The 20,152-nt window shown below is 42.4% G+C and overlaps 1 protein-coding gene across 2 annotated transcripts in view; it reads right to left on the bottom strand.

Moving 5' to 3' along the window:
• Nucleotides 1-20,152, bottom strand: part of LOC144683255 (copine-8-like) — a 742,817-nt gene that overhangs the window by 120,205 nt on the left and 602,460 nt on the right. For both annotated transcript variants that reach the window (XM_078546211.1, XM_078546212.1), the window contains 2 exons: nucleotides 4,056-4,102; nucleotides 2,541-2,722 (listed from right to left, as the gene is read on the bottom strand). In XM_078546211.1, coding sequence (XP_078402337.1) covers nucleotides 2,541-2,722; nucleotides 4,056-4,102 — 229 coding nt within the window. The remainder of the gene's footprint in view (nucleotides 1-2,540; nucleotides 2,723-4,055; nucleotides 4,103-20,152) is intronic.

A 20,152-nucleotide genomic window follows, 5' to 3' on the forward strand; every position in this document is an offset into this window, starting at 1 on the left:
AAAAGTGGGAATGGCAACACTTTGGAAGCCAGTTAGTCAAATTAACTGAACTATTAAAAACCAATTTCACGCTCCTGCCAGCAATTTACTGGCAGAAAGGCCTCCTCCCCCCTCCCCCGCTGCATGGGGAGGCTGCCAAGTACATTGAGGCAGCTTCCTGTAGTGGTACATAAAGGGTTAATGTAGGACTATGTACAGTACCACCCACATACTGATGTAAAAAGCCACATGACCCAGAGCCAGAGTCAGTCTAGAGATGGATAGAAATGGGTAAAGACCTAGGCCAGGTTTCTCCACGGTGGATGTGGTGAGCCATTCAAATCTCCATTGGCTTTGGCAGGACTGGAAGATCCCACTGGCAGGAGGGGCCAGAAAATTCCACCCCTAGACTGGAGTCTGCTCCACACCTGTACCTTTGACTGTAACTATATGTATATATATATATATATATATAGTTACAAGTTGTTAATAAAGGCTTGCTATGAACATACTCTAGGCTACGAAGCCTATTCCATGGTGTCCGAAGCATGATTCGTCACCTGCCAGCATCATCCTGGGGGGTAGGGCAAGTGGGGGGACATTTATGCAGAGAGGCTCCATATTCCACCTACCCACCCCCCCCCGCCCCCCCCACCCACCTCCCGGAGGCAACGGTGGCTCCAGTGTCATCCCCGGAGGGTTCACTCCTCTGATTGCCGGGGCTGCCTGCCTGGCCCTGGCACATTAAAAAAAAATTCTTACCGGCCCTTCATGAATGTCTCAACATGGAGGCTGTTCTATTGGTGGAGCTGCTGAGCTGTTGGTTCCCTGATTGGGCCAGCAACACTGAGAGGCAGGGCAAATTGGATGACGGTCCTGATGAAAGCTTCTTAATAGGCCACCACTGTTAAATCCACTCTGCAGTCCCACTGTTCACTAACGGCTCAGGACCCACGTTTATTCCTGGCAACGGGAACCATGACGGGCTGGTAAAATTTCAGCCCGTGACTCAGCATATCAGGGTCCTGGACTTTGCCATAGTTCTGTAGGCTTACTATTTGATACTTATCATGAACATTGTAGTAAAAAAAAAAAATGGGCTTCCAACAAAAGTGGTCTCAAGAGTTGTCATAAACAAATGAGAAAACTTAATCAGAAGCTAAAACGAAAATAAAATTAAATGCAGTCTCCCTAATGAAATCTTCAGGTTTTTGGTTCACTGTGCCTCATTAATCTGAATAAACTATCCAAGAACAGAATCTTGCTATACTAATTCACAAATATGACAACATTATCAAAGGCATTTCCCTTCAGGAAAACATAAGATAATGGCTGTATGTTCGGGAATTGCATCAGTAACTAAAATATGGAAAATTTCCTTTTTCTTGCCCCCCCCCCACCACCCCCATTCTTAATTGAATTTATTTTCTGTTCATATTCTCCAGCTGTGAGCCTGTAACATTGATCTGCTCTCAGAGTTTCGCCAATGTCAATCATAAACATGCAACTAGGAAGTAACCAATAGCACGAAGGAGTAATAACATTTTCTGATTTTCGCTTTCATCCTGTGGAGAAATTTCCCAATTCCAAATAATCCCTGCAAGTGAGCAAATTTCTTCTTTTAGGTTCAGGGTGAGCGATGACGTTCAATACAGGGGACCCAAAATTTATCAAAAGTAAGAACTTGCATTTATATAGCACCTTTCACATAGTTACCTAGGGTCTACAGAAAGAAGCCTGGCCCAATTTGTTTATGCTAACGTTTATGCCTCTTTATTTTAATCCTATCAGCATATCTTTCTAATTTTTTCCCTCATATACATATCTAGCTTCTGCTTAAGTGTATCTATGCTATTTGCTTGAACTACTCCTTGTGGTAGTGCGTTCCACATTCCTACCACTTTTTGGGTGAAGGTACTTCTCCTGAACTTTGATTATTACTGACTACCTTATATTGAGGGCCCCTAGTTTCAGACTCACCTGTAAGTGAAAACATTTTCTCTACATCCTAAAGTATTTACAGCTAATGAAGTACTTTTGTAATGTCGTCACTGCTGGAATGCTAATGGTAAATGCAACAACATCTGCCAATGGGAGTCAAGCGTCACCTGATAAAGTATCATGCGATCAAACCTCCAGGAAGGCATCCAACCAGGGTTGGCAAACCGAGCTGTACTTGGTTGATGTTGCAGTTCAGGCTGGGAAATGATCTTGGGGGTAATTTGCATGTTCGCAGTGGGAAATGAGCAGGGATTCTCTATCATGCAGTTCATGCAAGCATCACTCTGTTGGGATCTTACTGCGTGTTCAAGCCTGTGCCCTTTTAATTAGGGGGACAGGAGAAGAAAATGAAGTTAATGCAGAGGATCAGTCATGATTTTATTGAATTGTGGCGTAGACTTGAGTGCCTGTAAGGCCTACTCCTGCTCCTGTTTCTTATTTCTTGCCACACCATGCTAAAGCTTCCATGTATTGCAGCATCTGATCTGTCCCCATCCATAATTTGTATTTCTTCCTTCATATTACATCCTACATTTCAAAAATAGCACAAAATATTTTACCAAGGCAAACTCATGTGAAACTCTTCCATCAGGAGGCAGTTTAGCTCCAAACCCCAAAGCCGGAAACATCTTATCACTGTCATAGTCCTGAATGATTTCACCCACTGCTTTCAGTGCCATTGCGTATGCATTCATCTGGTACGGATTCATATAGTGCAGTGATGTGGACTGAGATGGATTTCCTGATAAAGCAAATAAAAAAGAAAAACAGTCTATTAAAAAAAACCTCTCATTTGATGATATGCAGCTACTTAAGTTTTTGTGGTTGTTGGGTATGTTATTTAACTATACCTATGAAATTATACTGGTGTATCAATATTAATAAAATAGCATCTTTAACTTTTATTAGGACAGATTTGATTGTGACCCCCACCCCCCAAGTCCTAGAGTGTGACTAAAGTGCAGTGAAACCAAGAGCATCACGTCCAGCCTGATTGGTGGGAACAGGCTGTTTACTTGGCTGCATGTGCCTTGACATAGAGCTGTTAGCTGAAAACTGGACAGGAAAGTTTATCATTAAGCTCTGCACTTAAACTCCATTAATTGGAGAGGGCCTGACCGAAGGGATTAAGGCTCATTTCTTCTGGAAAACCCTCAAAATGGGGTTTGGCCAGTGATACAAGAAGAAAGCCCATTTTTCCAGTGCTTTGTACGCAAGGAGTAAGTCTTCCCTGGGTCTAAGAAAAGGAAATCAACAGTAACATTCAGTGCACACAGATAAAATATTAACATCGAGACAAAAGTGGTAACGTAACAGTACGTTCACATCATTACAACACCAGAAAGTATTTCTATCAAGCCTATCACCAGATAACAATCTTCCCTCAAGCTCATTGGGTAGTTGCTTCAATTATACTATTTAAATAAAAGATCACTGCTGGGAATTTGCTTACGGGTTCTCCCAAATAGCCACTGGCAGCAGATCATCAACACAATTTATCGAGCAAAGTGTGCTCTTGTCAGCAAATAGTTTTAAACAGGTTTCCCTAAACGCTTCCCGTATTTATTTTTGTAAATCACTAGAATTAGATAAGCAAATATGTTCCCTCTGTCTCTCACACCATATGGGCGGAATTTTAAGGCCCCTCTGGTCCCGCCAAAGTCAATAGACTTTTGAACGGCTCTCCGTATTTTCCAGCCCTGCCCCCCGCTGCAAAGGGGCCATAAAATTCTGCCCTGCATGTTCTTTTCATTGACATCAATCCTTTATTCTTTTCTCTTAACATATAATTGTACCAAACAGCATCTTTCCAAAGGAGCTCAGCAAGCTGTGCAACTGATATAAATGGGTTCCAGAACCAATATGAAAGAACTTAAAATGTGCTACGGTTTTCTTTTTCGTTTGAAGGTATCCTAATGCATGATAGGATATTTAATGTAGCTTAATGTCTAATTAATCAATGGAAAAACTGTCAGTTATTTGACTGAAGCCATAAATCAGTAACTCGTAGCCACCTATGTAAGTAATGCAAATCCCATAAGTAGTGGAGATTTATCAGAGACTTAAGCACTTACCATTAGAAGCTGTAAAATCAATAGCCACTGTAAAATTTATCTGTGTTCTGCAAATTAAACAGAGAGACATAAAGTTTTATCTTAAATATATTTCTTGGACATAATTCTGTGTTGGTTTTTACTTCAATATTGGTCAACTGAGCTCTCACTGGCCTGTTCCAGTGGTTCAGGTATAGGTTAAAGATATTTTTCAGAAGAACAGGGGCTTATTGTGGTCTTGGTTAACATTCTTGACTCAAGTAACACCATGAAAAAACAGATTACTGACCATTTATCTCATTGCTACTTGTAGGACCTTAAGTAGATGTATTTCAGTAGACTCGATGCTAAGCACCTCCGAACAATGCTGAGCAGAAATCAAAGTCAAAATGTATTGTACAATATAGGTCAAAGAGGTAATGATCAGACTTTATAACACTCCTATCAAACTGAATCATGAATACTGCATCCAATTAGTTTCCAAAATACAATTCAAACACTGAAGGCAGCACAGAAAAGGGGCACGAGGCTAATCCTCAGTGTTAACAGTAAAGCTATGAGAAAAGATTGGAAAAACATGAGCTTTTTAAGCCTGAAACAGGATGTGTTTGCAAAGTGATCTTATAGACATTTATACAAGAGTGCCAGTGGCATCAAAAAAGTTCTGCTGGAATAGTACTTTAAATTAAACTGTAGGTGTAGAACAATGAAGCATGGGCTCAATCTAAAAGAGGATACTTTTAAGACAGAGATCAGGAAAATTTTCTTCATCCAAAGGTGTTAATTGACATGTGGAATCAACTTTCAGACAGATCATTGCATGCAAAATCATTTAAAAAAACATGTATTCATACAGCACCTTTAATGTAGCAAAACTTCCCAAGGCACTTCACAGGAGTGCGTCAAACAAAGTAAGATCCCGAAACACATAAAGAGATTATTTGGGCAGGTAATCCAAAGCTTGGTTTAGATTTTGAGGAGCGTTTTGAAGGAAGGATGAGAGATAGACAGGCAGATAGGTTCAGGGAGCGAATTCTGGAGCTTAAGGCCTCAACAGCTGAAAGCATGGTCACCAATGGTGGATCGATTAAAATCAGAGATGAAGTGGCATCGCAGATATTTCGGAAGGTTATAGGCTGCAAGAGGCTACAGAGATGGGGAACGGTGAGACTCTGGAGGAATTTGAAAACAAGGTTGGGAATTTTAAAATTGAGGCACTGCTTTACCAGGAGCCAATTAGGTCAGCAAACACAGGAGTGATGGGTGAATGGCAGCATAGTAGTTATGTTACCAGGCTACTATTTTAGAGGCCTAGATTAATGATCCAGTGACTTGAGTTCAAATCCTAATGTGGCAGTTGTGGGAAATTTAAATTCCGTTAATAAACCTGGATTGAAAAGCTGGTATCAGTAATGGTGACCATGAAATTACCAGAAGGTTGTTTAAAAAAAACCCATCTGGTTCACCAAAGTCCTTTAAATATGGAGCCCGGATATGACGCACCATCCAGCCCGCCATCCCCCCACCCCCCCCCCCACCCCCCCCCACTCCGACTGCTGGGGTCACGTCATAGACTCAAATTCCCAGCAGTCTCCATGGCGGGGAACTCTTCCCATTCCAGCCCCGCCACGGGACTTAGTCCCAGAAGGGAAAATTTTGCCCTGTGTGTGGCATAAGATATGAGCAGCCAAATTTTCAATGACCCAAAGGTCACAGAGGAGGGAATGCCAATCAGGAGAGCATTGGAATAATGGAATCTGGAGGTAGCAAAAGCATAGTGAGGTTTCAGCAGCAGGTTGGCTGAGGGTGGAAGTGGCTGGTCTGTGTGCTAGAGAGGACATAGGTCAGCAGCTCAGTTCTGCATCAAATAAGTTTGACTTAACCCCAAACAGTAGTCAGGGATGGGGATGGAATTGATCGTGAGGATACAGGGTTTGAGGAAGAAGACTTTAATACCCCACCACTTAATTGCAAGAAATTGTGGCTCACCCACGACAGGATATCAGACAAGCAGTCTCAGTGGGCAGTGGATGAGATTGAGAAAGATAATACAGAAGTACAGCTGGGTACCATCAGCATACATGTGGAAGATGACCCCATGTTTTTGGATGATGTTGCCAAGGAGCAGCATGTAGATGAGGAAAGAGGAAAGGGTGCTAGTGGCTGGAAAGGTTGGGGTGGGGGCAGTATGGGGCTCTAAAGGTAACAGTTATAGAGCAGTAAGAGAAACGGTTGTTAGAATTGTTCTGTTTATGATCATATTTATTAGAGAGGAGCCAAGTAAAAACAAGCTACTGGGCTGGACGATGGAGGAGAGGCGTGTTGGAGGAGGATGGTATGGTTAACCATAAAGGCTGCAAAAAAGGATGAGAAAAACGGGTCTGCATAGAGAACCACAATTACATTAACAAAGGATGTAATTTGAGGCTCTGATTCAGCCAGTCCGCTCTTGTGGCATGAGTACTAACTGTCTGGAGAATTGAAAGTCACACTTACAACAATGATGGGCACAGGCTTGGGAGAAAGCAACTTATTCAAGGGCTTGGGAGAGAAAGGGAAGGTTGGATAAGGGAAGGTTAGATATGGGTGATATTACGCAATGACAGAGAGATTGAAAGTAGATTTTTTGAGGAGGGGGCGATGACAGTGATTTTTGGAAGAGCTGGGAATGGTGCTTAAGAAGATGGAATATGGTCTGCTCTGTTGCATTGCCTAAGTGAAGGTAAAAATCTATGAGAGAATGAGAAAAGATGTGATTGGCATAGGACTAATGGGTGATCAAGGCAGTGTACACACATTTTGGGTATCTCCTGGTGGGTGTCTCCTGGCCATATGCTGCTCTGGCACCTAGCTGCCAGTTAGACAGGGTACCCAGATACATGCCAAGCCACCCCCACCGCCCCTTGTTCAGCACATTCTAAAAGAGTGTTGACACAAATGTGTTTTTTCTTTTAAATGAAATGCAGGCAGTTTTCTGGGCCTGTATCTCAATGTATTTTCTTTTCCCACCCATTGTAAGATAAGTAATTACTTGAGTTTTTAATTTTGGTTAATCCCTTATCTTGGACATTGTAAATTTCAATGCTTAAGGAAGCAATAGCTCCAGAAAAAATTGGGAAACATTTTGAGTGAATTGTATTGCCCATGGTAAGTAAATATTCTCACTCTGTTACGTGAATGCTGTTTTCATTTAGGTGTTCCTCTCTCTCTTGCCTCTTCTGTCTTTGGCTGATTCTTTACCTCCTTTCTCCCTTTCTCCACTTAAATTCTTTGTCTCCCCCACTGTTATCCTTTGCTTTTTCTTTCTTTCTGACTATCTGAGAATTTGATCTTCTTTCTCATCAAATGCTATGCTCAGAACTGCTGTTATTGGCACTCTATGATTGACACATCTTATACTAAACAAGACTGACAATTTGAATGTGTAACTTGATATTCACAGGAAGCCACTGATTATTTTGCTGCCTTGTTCAGTTGTTTTACTGACCAGGTGACTGGATATGATAGCAGAATGATGGTTTGTTTTGACCTCAACAGCTGGGAATAGAGTGCACGGGACCAGCAATGATGGTGAGGACTGCTTCACCCAGGTATAGCTGGTTTTGAAGGAGGGTGGATAATGAAAGCCGAAGATGAGAGAGCAAGAAGAAAGCTCAAGAAGGCACACAAACCCTCATCGACCACAGGCTGACCAACCAACTGATGAATGATTGACTGCCGATGTGGACTGTGGATTTTGGATTTTTTTCCCCCTCTTATTGCTGTTTCTCTCTTAGCCTCTTACCTTTCCTTTTCTACCTCCTTTACCATGCACTGACTTCAGCCCTATCTCTTATAACTTCTCTCTTTCCCCCTTTTTCTCTCCTCTCCCTCGCCCTACTATCAGACTCCATGGCAAGCAAACTCCTCACTTCAAGGAACTGCCATTAGTGGTTTGCTTAGTTGACAACATCAGTGAATTTGTTGACAAATTCTGAAAACCAGCTGGTAAATTAGGTGTTATAGTTTTTTGACAGGCAATATCAGTTTGTGTTCATACTGTGATGCATATCCTTGTTTTTATTTGGTAGTCAGCATCAATCTTTAGGTTCTCAGCTTTGTTTACACAGCATATGTCAAAAAAATCAATACTTTCTTTCTCAATTTGATGACAGCTGAAACAAATGTTGATACAAAGTTCACTGAAAAGATGCAAGATACAACAATCTGAAATAACAATTGATAGAGGATTCAAAACTGCAATGAGTTAAGACTTTGGCCTTTCACTTCTAGGTCATGGCTTTGAACACATGTACCTCTGTTGGTTGTAAGGACCCTATCTTTGAAATAATTTGTACTAGACTCAACGATGTTACTGGTGGTCATGTGCCCTCAACAAAATGTTGCTCTTAATTAGATACCAAATTAGCACTTTTACTCAAAAAAACGCCACAGAGTGCAAAATACAAAATGAAACATGTTACCTGTAAATACTTATTAAGTTAAGGCAAGGGCACAATCTGAAGTGAGCATAGAGCCAGCTTAACTCTGCATCTAACTCAGCAGGTGGGAGTGCCAAAATCTGGTACCGGGCATCCAAACTGAGTGTTTCATTTTTAAGGCATTAACTTATTGCTCATCTCAACAGGCATGAAGATTCTCTCAAATGCAAAAGAAAATGTTGCAAATAAACCAACCATGTTGGCTTCATGACCCAGAATTTCCTGGAAAGTTTCAGCATGACTACTACGTATCATTTACCATCCCCTCCCCCCAAAACCCCAAGGAAATTCCTGTGTAACTGACTGTAAATTTCCATAATTATGCCATTTACAAGATATCTCTGCCAGAACTCTTCATGGTTCACTTAGTTATATGTGCCTTACATGCAAAAGACTAGCTCACATGAGGTTCTTGCATTTATTCAAACAATGTAGTAGCATAGTTCAATGCCCAAACATTTAGGAATGCCACAGCTCAGATTTATCTGATATCACTGTTTTTGAGATTCATGGAGCTTGAAAGCAACTTCCTTTACAATTATTTGATTTTTTTTCCCTACTGAGATATGTATTATATTCTACCAAAATGATGTCAGTCTCAGTTCATACAACATGTTTCAGACCCCATCACTGCCCATCCCTTCAGGAGAACTAATCAGGTGGAATGGTATTCACAATTGAAGAGGATGAGGAGCCACAGTGGCTCTGAGAATGAAGTATCAGGACAGGAGGTAACAACCCACTCACTATTACCCATAATGGTGGCATTGTATTTCTGCTTGTTTTATGCCAGTTTCCAAAATTTAGTACAGGCAAATGAATTCCATGTGAATTGCGGGCATAAGTTCTTGCCAGTAAGATTGGTGCAGACACTGGCTTAAATTTTGGTGCAATTTCTGTGCAAGTGCGATCCAGGAAACTGGGGACCAATATGAGTAGAGTACATGTGGGGGGAGGGGAGAAAGGAAATCAAATTTTCTTCCCTCCACATTGTGCTGTCCTGCTGTGACTACTTGTGTCAGAAAAATGTCTCTGTCTTTTTGCTCACAATGTAACCAACCCAGGAACTCACAGCAAGTGAGTTTTGTTATGATCCCAAACTAGATCCCTAAATTTAGTTATGATCCAGTTTTTGTTTGTAGGTGAAATTTGAAATCCCAGTTACTTACTGTAGAGCAAAGGGTTAACTCTAATAAGAGCACACTGAGCAAGTGCAAAAGGAGCTATGTCACAGTGATGTCATTCACTGAGAAGAGATGACTAAGTAGCAACTCAGAGAGTAGCTTTTGTTATTTGTTAGTCTTATGTAACCTTTGTAAATAGTTAGCATATAAATAAACATTTTTGGTCAAAGACTATTGCCTCCCGCAAGACCTCGTCTGGAGTATGAAGATAACAGATCCCAGGGCAACCCCACAATAACAGACTTACTCAGAATAATTTGGGGGGGGGAATGGTGGGATAGTGGTAATGTCACTGGGCTAATAATAGAGATGCCCAGGCTAATCCTCTGGGGGCACGGGTTCAAATCCCAGCAGGTGGAATTTAGATTCAATTAATAAAGTCTAGAATTGAAAGCTAGTCTCAGTAATGGTGATTATGAAACTATCATTGATTGTTGTAAAAACCCATGTGGTTCACTAATGCCCTTTAGGGGAGGAAAGTTTGTTGTCCTTACCTGGTCTGGCCAACACATGTCTCCTGGCCCACAGCAATGTGGTTGGCTCTGAAATGGCCTTGCAAGTCATTCATTTCAAAAACAATTAGGAATGGGCAACAAATGCTGGCCTTGCCAGTGATGCCCACATCCCATGAAATAATTAATTAGAATAAAACCACAAGACTAAATAAGCAAAATAAAGTTTACTACATTCAAATCTACAAAGCAAACAGTAAATCCTGTCTATCTTACACTCTAACATCCAGGATTAACATGAGGTAAACATGAATCAACAGGCAAACTGTGGTCAAACACACCACAAATTGCATATTAAATGGCAGAGACAACAAAGACTGATCCCACAAATTTCTCACAACCCACACGGACAGGAGTGATCACTGTGAGCCACAAAGCATTTTTAAAACTGTCTCCCTCATGAGGCATTTTAGCTCTTCTCTTTAGAAGGTCTAGCCTCTGATTTCTCCAAACTCCAACTTGGACTGCCTCAACAACTGCTTGCCTCCCAGTTGCTCAATCTTTTCTCCTGAGACTGCATCCCTCTGAATTCACAAGGCTGCACTCCACCATCTAATCATCAGTATACTTCCAGCTCTTCAGGTGCTCAGAGCAAAACACTACTATCCATAGGCATTCCTTTGCCCCAATCTCAGCAGCATGGAGCTATCAAACAACTCCCAGGGCTCCTCTGAGCTCCAGCTCCTCAGAGTTAACCACAGCACTTCAGATGTATAGAGATAGCCACCTTCTTCTTCACCTGCTGCTGACTAACTCTCCGATAACTGCGGTTCACTGACCCTTGAAGTGATCTCTGTGGCCTATTAAAATATCCCAGCAGGGTCCCGCCCCCGTTCCTAGGCAAAATCGGATGTACCAAACCTTGGAGCATTCTGCGCCTTGAATATTACTACCTTCAGTTAATCAACAGACACTCTCCACAGGTGCTAACTTACAAGAACACAGAGACAAAGAGAAAAAAAAAATTCATCACCGTTTGATTTAAGTTAAAATGTTCCAACGAACAACAGGATATTAGAAAGAGTGCGAGAAGGGTTGCAAGGCTTTAGCTCAATCATGGGGATCAGATCATTTTAAATGGTATCACTTGAACTTAGTTCTCGAGATTTATAATGCTTTGTGAATCGTTAGATTATATTACAGCATTTTTATTTGATTGATTTTGTTCAATACGTTCAGGACTCAAAATCCTATTTGAGGCTTATGTGGGATAATTGTGAGCTAGGAGCATAACAACTAAACACAATCTTTCACTAATTCAAGTGAAAGATGTACATAGATATAAAAATAATAACATTTCAAATTAGATTCAATATATATATGTAAAATTTTACATGAATCAGATGCCATGGCTGCTCATTTGGAGCAGGAGCAAGACAGGAAAAAGAGGAAGTGTTTTTTTGCGACATATATAAATGACCTGGGTCTTGGAGTATGACGTAAGATTTCAAAATTTGCCTATGATACCAAACTTAAAGGAGTGGCTAACAATGGGGACGATACAAATTGCCTGCAACAGCACATAGATATGCAAGTAGAATGGGCATAAAATTGGCAGATGGAAGTGTGAAGTGATGCATTTTGGCAGAAGCGATTGGGAGAGGCAATATAGACTTGTTGGCACAATAAAGAGTGTGCATGAACAGAGGAACCTGGGGGTTGAATGTGAATCGATCTTTGAACATGGCAGAACATATTGAGAGAGTCATTATCATTGGATATTGGACTTCATAAAGAGAGGAAAGGAGTACAAAAGCAGGGATGTTATGCTGAACTGTTGTAAAGCCATTAGGTCCCAACTAGAGTATTGCGCCCAGTTCTAGCCACCACACTTTAGAAAGGATGAGAAGGTCTTTGAGAGGGTGCAGAGGAGAATTACTGGAACAGTTCCAGGGAAAGGGGTTTTAGTTAGAAGGGGTGGCATTTAATGGAGGCAACAGGATTCAGAGCCATAGCCACTACAGTACCACACACGAGAAATAGATTTGTTAGTTTTTTATATTGTAGTTTGTATTTTAGTCATTTGGCAGAAGAAAAGTTGAACTGGTAGCAATGGCTCAAGACAAGGCTAGGATCTTTTGTTTAAATTTCAAGCTTAAAATAGAAACAGCTAAGGAAGCTTGCCCTTTTGAATTGATGTGGAAAAGACAGCTTTATTTTTTTCAGCTTATTGAGTGTTTTTTTTGAATAGTGAGGAAAATAGTTCAGTCAGGATTTCTTCACATCAACAAACATAATCAGGCAGAGGTAAAGTGTCTCTGTAAATTTGGAGAGAGGCTGTGAACTGCAGGGTGACGGTCAGAGAGACACCGTGTCCCTATTGAAGCAGGAAACTACATCTGGGAACCAGGGAAGAGGGCATTGTGGTGAAGAGAGATTAGAATTCCAGGAGGGAGAATGATGTTGAGGTAGTTTTTGGGAAAGTAGTAACATTTATTTCATGTACAGTTCTTTTAGATTAAAAATCTATGAATTATGAAGTAATAAACCGATTCACAATTTTTAAAGTAAACTGTCTTCACAATGCATATAAAAGTGAATTGGGGAAAGGTAGTATTCGAAAGCAAGAATGATTTAAAATGTCTCATGAAATAAGCTCACAAGAACCTTTGTATTGCTATTTGGAGATCTGGGCTGTGGATCCAAGAACTTTCCTCAAACTCCCCAGAAATACCCTTATGTTTTTAATGTGTTGAATCTTCTTTTAATAATTCTACAAAACCAGTGGTATTAACTGGACCAAAAACCCTCTTACTAACTCTTTATAGCTTAACAACTTTAATAATTTACTAACTCTTAACTTACTAACTCTTAATGACTTACATCCTGCTTGTCACTTCTCACCTCCAGCTCACTGCCTCTCTCCTACTCGCTGCTCCCCTCACAGACTCTCCCACCCACCGCCTCATCCCGTTCACCACTTACCTCCCACTGACTGCCACATTCCCACTTACTGCTTCCATCCCCAGCCCTCCTGCTTGCCTCCCCAAGCCTCCCGCTCGTGCCTCCCTACCACTTGCCATTTCCCTCCCTAACCCTCCCACTCACCACTTCCTCACTGACCCTCATGCTCTTTGCTTCCCTCCCGGACCCTCTTACTTGCAACTCCTCTCATTCCCTTGCTTGCCTCCTCCCTCTTGCTGCCACTCTCCTAGACCCTCTTGCACAACAAGGGTTTTGGAAAGGGAAGTGGCAAGCGGGAGAGGCAACGAGTCAGAGGGTCAGGGAGAGAGGTGGTGAGTGAGAGAGAGGTGGCGAGCAGGAGAGAGGTGCCCAGCGGGAGAGAGGCCCACAGCATCCTTAAAAGTTTTCAACAAATGAGGGCGATTGGTCACAAGCCCATCATCCCATCTCCATTAAAATCAGAAGTTGGGTTCCAGTTTCAGACTTCTAAGTTTCTAACCTCCCACTGACCGCATCCCACTCAGTGGGCAGAATTTTCTGTCTGTCGGGTAGGCGGGGAGCTGATCCCTGCCATGGAAGTGGGCCCCACCGCCATTTTACGTGGGCGGGCCAATTAAGGCCCGCCCAGTGTGACGTCTGGCGGGAAGCGCTATGCGCTTCCTGTGCGGGCAGGGGGGATTCCCTAAAATCGAGAGTGCGCTCTTTCGCTCATGCGCACAAAAGAGCGCACATCTCCCTGAGGCTAAGTGCTGCCTCAGAGAGATCGCTGACACTTTGAAAGATATGAAAAATAGAAAAATAAATTCCCTAACATGACCCCCTCATGTGACAATGTCACATGAGATGGGACATGTTCATAATTTACATAATAACTTTATTAAACTTTTAAAAACCCTACATGAAACCTCATCCTGCCAGTGGGTGAGGTTTCATGTTTTATCTATTTGCAGCTGGGGCTCCTGGCCTGCCCACCAATCTTAAGGTTGGACGGGCAGGTCCTTTAATTGTTTAAATGATCCTGTCATTGGCCTCAATTGGCCATTGCCAGGTCGGTGGGCCCGCAGCTGATTTTGCTGCGCCCCCGCCTACCTGAAAATTTAAATGGGGCGCGGTGACGTCGGGGGTTCCGCCTGACATCATCCCGTGTCAGCGAGTGGGCCCCGCCCCCTGCTCGCCGATGGTAAAATTCTGCCAAGTATAAAATTACCACTTCCTTTTTTGGCAAAACTACAAGAATTACAGTGTTTAATAAAAATTATTTATTTAATTATTGGGAGCATATCAACAGTACTGCCTATTAGTTGACAATTTTCTGGGGAAGTTCTATGTAATTACAATAAAACTAAGTGTGCTCTCGGAGTACATGCTTATTATTTAACAATAAACAGCGGAAATGTTTCCTTATCCCCTATTCACCGATATAAATTTCTTAAGAGATCTTTACGTTAATTTATTCACAAACTTAGAACTATTTCCTGTTCACGTCAACTATCTGATGAAATGAAATGTGGCACATTTACTTTCAGCAGTATCTGTGGAGTAAGTTGTTTATTAAGTGAGGCACTCTAATGAGGTGATAAACATAGAATTATTTGATGAATGTGGATTTTAATTATAGTTTTCTTGCTCTGATGGTGGTCACCAGTGACATAACAAGTGAACTTTATTGCTGTCTAAATTCATTAGAAAAGATTGATGGCATCAATCAGAAACAAAATCCCTTGAATGGTTCAGCGCTAAACAAGGAAAGCTTACTGAATACTGCTTTGCAGCATTCTTTCGCTGCGATTTTGCACAGCATTTTTGCCTTGTGCATATTCAGTGGGAAGAGAAAAGCAGGATAGCACAGGCCACACATGCTGTATCCACTGGCCTTGCAACCCGCCACAATTTTGGATTGTCCACTTCGAAGTTGTGTGGGTTAAAAGTAGCCTAATCTGCACGCTGCATGCAAGCAGCGGGTATGATAAAGTGAGGAGAGTCATTTTGAGGACAGTAGTAGGTGCAGAAAGTGCAAGTGGCAACAGAAGGAAGTGCCACTGCTGTTGTGATTGGAGGAGACGGATGGGAAGCTGTGGAGGGAAGGCGTGAGACCTAAGGCTACAGGTGGTTTGGGCTATGCAGAGAGTAAGAAAGGCGTGGCTAGGAGCCATACCCAGCGGTACTGGTAAAATCAGTGAATTTTCTTCTGCACTGCTGCCAGGACCGTGGCGCAATGGCAGGTGCGTTCACTTGCTTGCCAATCTGCCCACTGTTGTCAGGTTATTTGCTTTGGCACCCATCTCACATCAGACAGAACTAGCATCTCCTTATTCTTGCTGACCTCCTCCATAAGGTTTCCCCCACCCCACCCCACCCCCGGGCTATCTTAAAGAATTCGGACACAGAAACATGCATCTTAGGCAAAATGCACCCCAGCTGTAGGAGATACAAGCTGCTGTTAAAGGACATCACTTTTGCATGAATTCCATTCCCCCAAAGGGTGAGCTGCCAATATCTAACATGTGTAATGTTGCCCACACAGCCGTCATATGGAAATGAGGCAGAGAGCCTAAAATAGTTTGTGCCTCTCACCCAATGCTTACAGGTTACAAGTAATAACCAGATTTATTCACACAGCAACAAAACAGGACATAACAAGATACCTAAATAGAGTACAGCCTAAAACCTCTACCACTTAGAAAGACAAGACACTACACCTCCAAGTCACATACCATTCTCACTTGGAAATATTTAGTCGTTCCTTCATCATCGCTGGGTCAAAATCCTGAAACTCCCTCCTTAAACGATTGTGGCAGTATCCTAGACATTTGCACTGCAACATTTCAAGGCAGCGGCTGACCATCACCTTCTCAAGGGCAAATTAGGGATGGGCAATAAATGCTAACCTTGCCAGCAATACCCATATTCTATGAATGAATTAAATGCATAATAAAAATAACATAAAATAGAATCATTTCACAAGGAGTAAAAGTATGTTTACAGGATATATTTCTTACATTATTTGATAAGTGATAGAATTATTGAAGAAACAGGCTTGATGATTAAAGTGTAAGACACTTCACATTATGAACTTTGAGTCAATGCTTTATATTTTAAAAACCACAAAAGGGTACAAAAAAGATGGCTGCCCAAGAATCACCTGATTTCTCTTGTGGATTGAAACTCCCTTGTCTCAAGAGAGAACAAAAGGAATTTCCTAGACTGATGTTGACTCAACGCCTTTTCCTGAAACTAATTCAAAAGGGTAATTTCAAACTGAATGGGTCATTCAGATATGCAGACACTGGCTGTCTCAAACTCTCAAGGTGCTGAAGTCATCACAGAGGATGGATAATTGACCCAGCCACCCACCTTATTTTGAAAAGGACTTTGGACTTGTAGCAGGTCACATGGTGAGACAGCCATGTTTGTTGCCTGCTTTTAAAACAGCAAGAAGCTATTCTAAAGAGAGATTCCACCGGAAGCCATCAACCATCCAAGTAGCCAAAGTTCTAAACATCAATACCTTGAAACCGGGAAGGACTCTCCCCAACCTGTTCCAACTTCAACTTCACCTGAGAACAACCTCCTGGAAATTCAACTACAAGAGACTTTGCAGCTTACTGAGAATTGTCTGCTTTATAAGACCTTCACTTCAACCAAAGTATCAACTCATCTAAGAAACTACAGGCCTTCCATTAAAGAGTCTGAGACAATGATAAATTGTAATTGTATTGTTTTTCTCTCTCATTCATATCTGGTCTTTTTCTGAGTAATAGTGTGTGTGAGTGGAGTGAGTGAGACACGCAAAACCTCCAGGGCAAATGTGTGACAATGAATAACCTTACTTATTTTTAAATTCACAAAAAGCTTGCTGCTGGACTTATTTGCGTTGGGTCAATAGCTCTGAGGATAATAAAGCACACACCCCTCATGAACAAAACATGCTGATTATGGGCTGTAAGAAGACACATCAATTCTGTCCATGACAGACAAGACCAAAAAAATTTGAGCTTTTCAGCTTTGAAAAGAGGCAACTGAAATGGGATCAATAGAGCTGGAAAAGTGAGTGCTTAGCACCAGTTCAAATTAAAATAGGTTAGTGGAATCAGGATCTGAAGATTTAAATGTGAAAAAGGCACATTTTAGGAAGGATATTAAGAATATATTTTTTCATACAAAGATTAATCAATATGTAGGATGGTGTCAAAAACTGTGGACCATTCAAGAAAGTTGGATGCTATGATTGACAGATTGTAGGTTCTTCCTGAAAGGTGGTTGAACATAATCTGAATGGCTCTCAATCATATCTATCATGATCCCAGGGGTGGAATTCCTTAGTATTTAGTTTTTACAATAGGAGCATGTGTCTGAGTTTTTATTTAAATAATACATAATATCTAAGTATCAATGGCCCTGTAGGCTATTGTAGTGCTAACCATCTTTGCAATGTAATGTTTTCCAACCATGGTGCCTGGTAAAAATCCTCTCACAAAAGCTTTTATGTGAACAATGCCCTTGAGCAAGGCACTTTGAGTGGACCCCAGTCTACCAGATGAAAAAATGGGTAGCTAACAGCAAGTCATGTAGATGACTTTTCTCCAGGGAAGGAACTTACCATTTGTTTCCCAGGCCTATTGAAAGAGAAATGGCTATCCTCACTTTGGCTGGTTTTTCATTAAAGCATTGGCTGTGAGCAATTTTGAGTTAAAAAGGCCTTAAATTAGATGAACAGGTTTCTAAACATTTGTCTCAGGATCTTGGTTTAGTCTCACAGATTAGAATGATTGGGTCTTAAGTGGTATTGCTCAAATATTCAATCACCACCCAATCAGTTCCCTACTCAAGAAGCACTCCCTTGAAGGATTCAGCACACTTCATTGTGGGGTGATGAGGCAAAAAAAAAATACTTCTGTAATACTTTTTCCTGTGATTTTTCTCTGGTGCTGCTCTGACTCTGAGAAGATGGGAAGTAGAAGCCAGATAGAGCCCGTCCGGAAGGGAAAAGAAAGATGGCCCTTGTACAAATATCCTTGTGCCTGTTTACAAAGAGGATATTTGTGGCAGGGAAGAGGAAACAATACTTTAGAGAATAAATATCTGTTTCTGTATATTCTCTTTTATGCCTCCTTAGTCCACCATCGGGCGCTGGGAACCTCATTGTAATACATATACATAGCATTATAAGGCCAGCCTGCTGGACTATCCCCCCCTCTGGATCGTCCGTGGGAAACCAACTGACGTGTTTCACAACAGCATATATAAGGTATGCACTTGGCGGGCTGCACTTCGCTCAGGACTTTGAGGTTTGTTTGCCTACCTTGCTTCGGTCAGCACTCGCAGCCATCAGCACCAGGCTTCACAAATAGCACCACATCATTTTTAGGGGGCTCACGGGCAGATCTCTACCTACCAGATCAACCATATGTGGGTGGCTTTTCAATGGCTGCAGGGCTAGGGCTTGCTTGGGGAAGAGGGAGAAGTGGCCTCAGGCAAGGGAAGTGGCTGCAGGATGAGAGCTGTACTGGGGAAGGAGGGTAACCCAGGATGTGTGTGGGGGCACATGTTGATCTGTGCAAGTGGCCTCAAGATGGTGAGGGCTGAGGAGGCAGTCTCCAGAGGAGACAAGTCCAGATGGACATGTGAGGTTATGTGTGTGAGAGAGAATGGGTGGCGATGCTCCTTGAGCTGGCAGTGAGTGAGATGCCAGTGAATGTGTGATGGGCTTGAGTGTGTAAGTTTAGAGTGATGAGATGGTTGCCGTACCCTGGCTGCATGGATGAGACCATTCAACCTCTATCTGCATTGGATGGCCAACCTCTTCTGTGCAGCATTGACACTGATCATCACTGCCATCGCTGACCAAGCCGGAGTGGTAATGTTGCTGCCCCTCCTGTGGCCAGAGCGGGGATAGAGGATATCATAGCGGGCCTCCATGGCGTCCAAAAGGTGCTCGAGGGCTGCATTCTTCTTGCCTTTTGGGGCCATGTCTTCTTTGCTGCAGTCCTGGGCTGGAAGCACTGAGCACGGCTGTACTTTAAATGTGGTGCCTGGTGTGATGAAGCGGCGAGGTGATGCATGGCAGGCAAGTCGGAGTCCACCCGCCATCAAGACAATGTTTATCCCGGGAATGTATAATTAATACGGGAGGTTTGGAATGATATGGCGTGCAAAGCCGCCATTGAGGCCAGCGGGTATGACGTCATTTTTCCCGCTCGCTACCACACATAGTGCAAATCTGGGATGATTCTGCAGGATAGTCAGCGAGCTTACCACTGATCGGCAAGTCAGGTTCTCATGCCTGATTTTCACTTGAAAGCTGATTAATTATACATCAGCGAGCTGCTCACCAAATCACATGGCAGGATGGGCACCGACTTGTCCGCCTGCCATTACCTTATGGGGTTGAAGTTCCTGGAGCCATATTTAAACAGTGCCTATGCACATATTCACTCTCTGCAGGCCAGCTGTGTGGTGTGGTCATACAACATGTCCTCCAGGAGCAGCAAGTGATCTGCAGCTTGATTCAGCAACGACTCCCTGGTGACTCTCATACAGGCCAGTGCATGAATGCTGAGATGTTCTCTTCCCGGGAGATGGAAGCAGGAGGATGAACAGTCTGACCTCATCGGCCTTGGGAGGAGGCTGCCAGGCAGGTCTGTGACTGTGGCACACTGAAAAGAAACATGCTGCATTGCAGGAAGAGGATGATTGATCTCATCTGCTCTGCCAGGGTACGTCAACTTTCTACTCACTTTAGACACATTCTCATAAGTGCATCAGACACGCTAAGGGTTACAGTCCACAGGGATCTCACACACTATTAGCATAAGGTACATGTGAACTGAATGTCTCACACACACTTTAACATCACCAACATCTCATGTATCATCCTGCACACTCAACATCTTCTGCCCTTACTGGGGAGGGTCCAGCACACACAGCAGCTATGCATGTTTCCCAAATTCTCTTCCACCTGTTCTCATCACATTCCATTCCATCTGTCTTTATACAGGCATAGCTAGCCCACAACAAGAGGAAGAGAAACCAGAACA

Source organism: Cetorhinus maximus, chromosome 8 (genome assembly GCF_964194155.1).
Source record: "Cetorhinus maximus chromosome 8, sCetMax3.hap1.1, whole genome shotgun sequence".
In the NCBI taxonomy this organism is placed as follows: domain Eukaryota; kingdom Metazoa; phylum Chordata; class Chondrichthyes; order Lamniformes; family Cetorhinidae; genus Cetorhinus; species Cetorhinus maximus.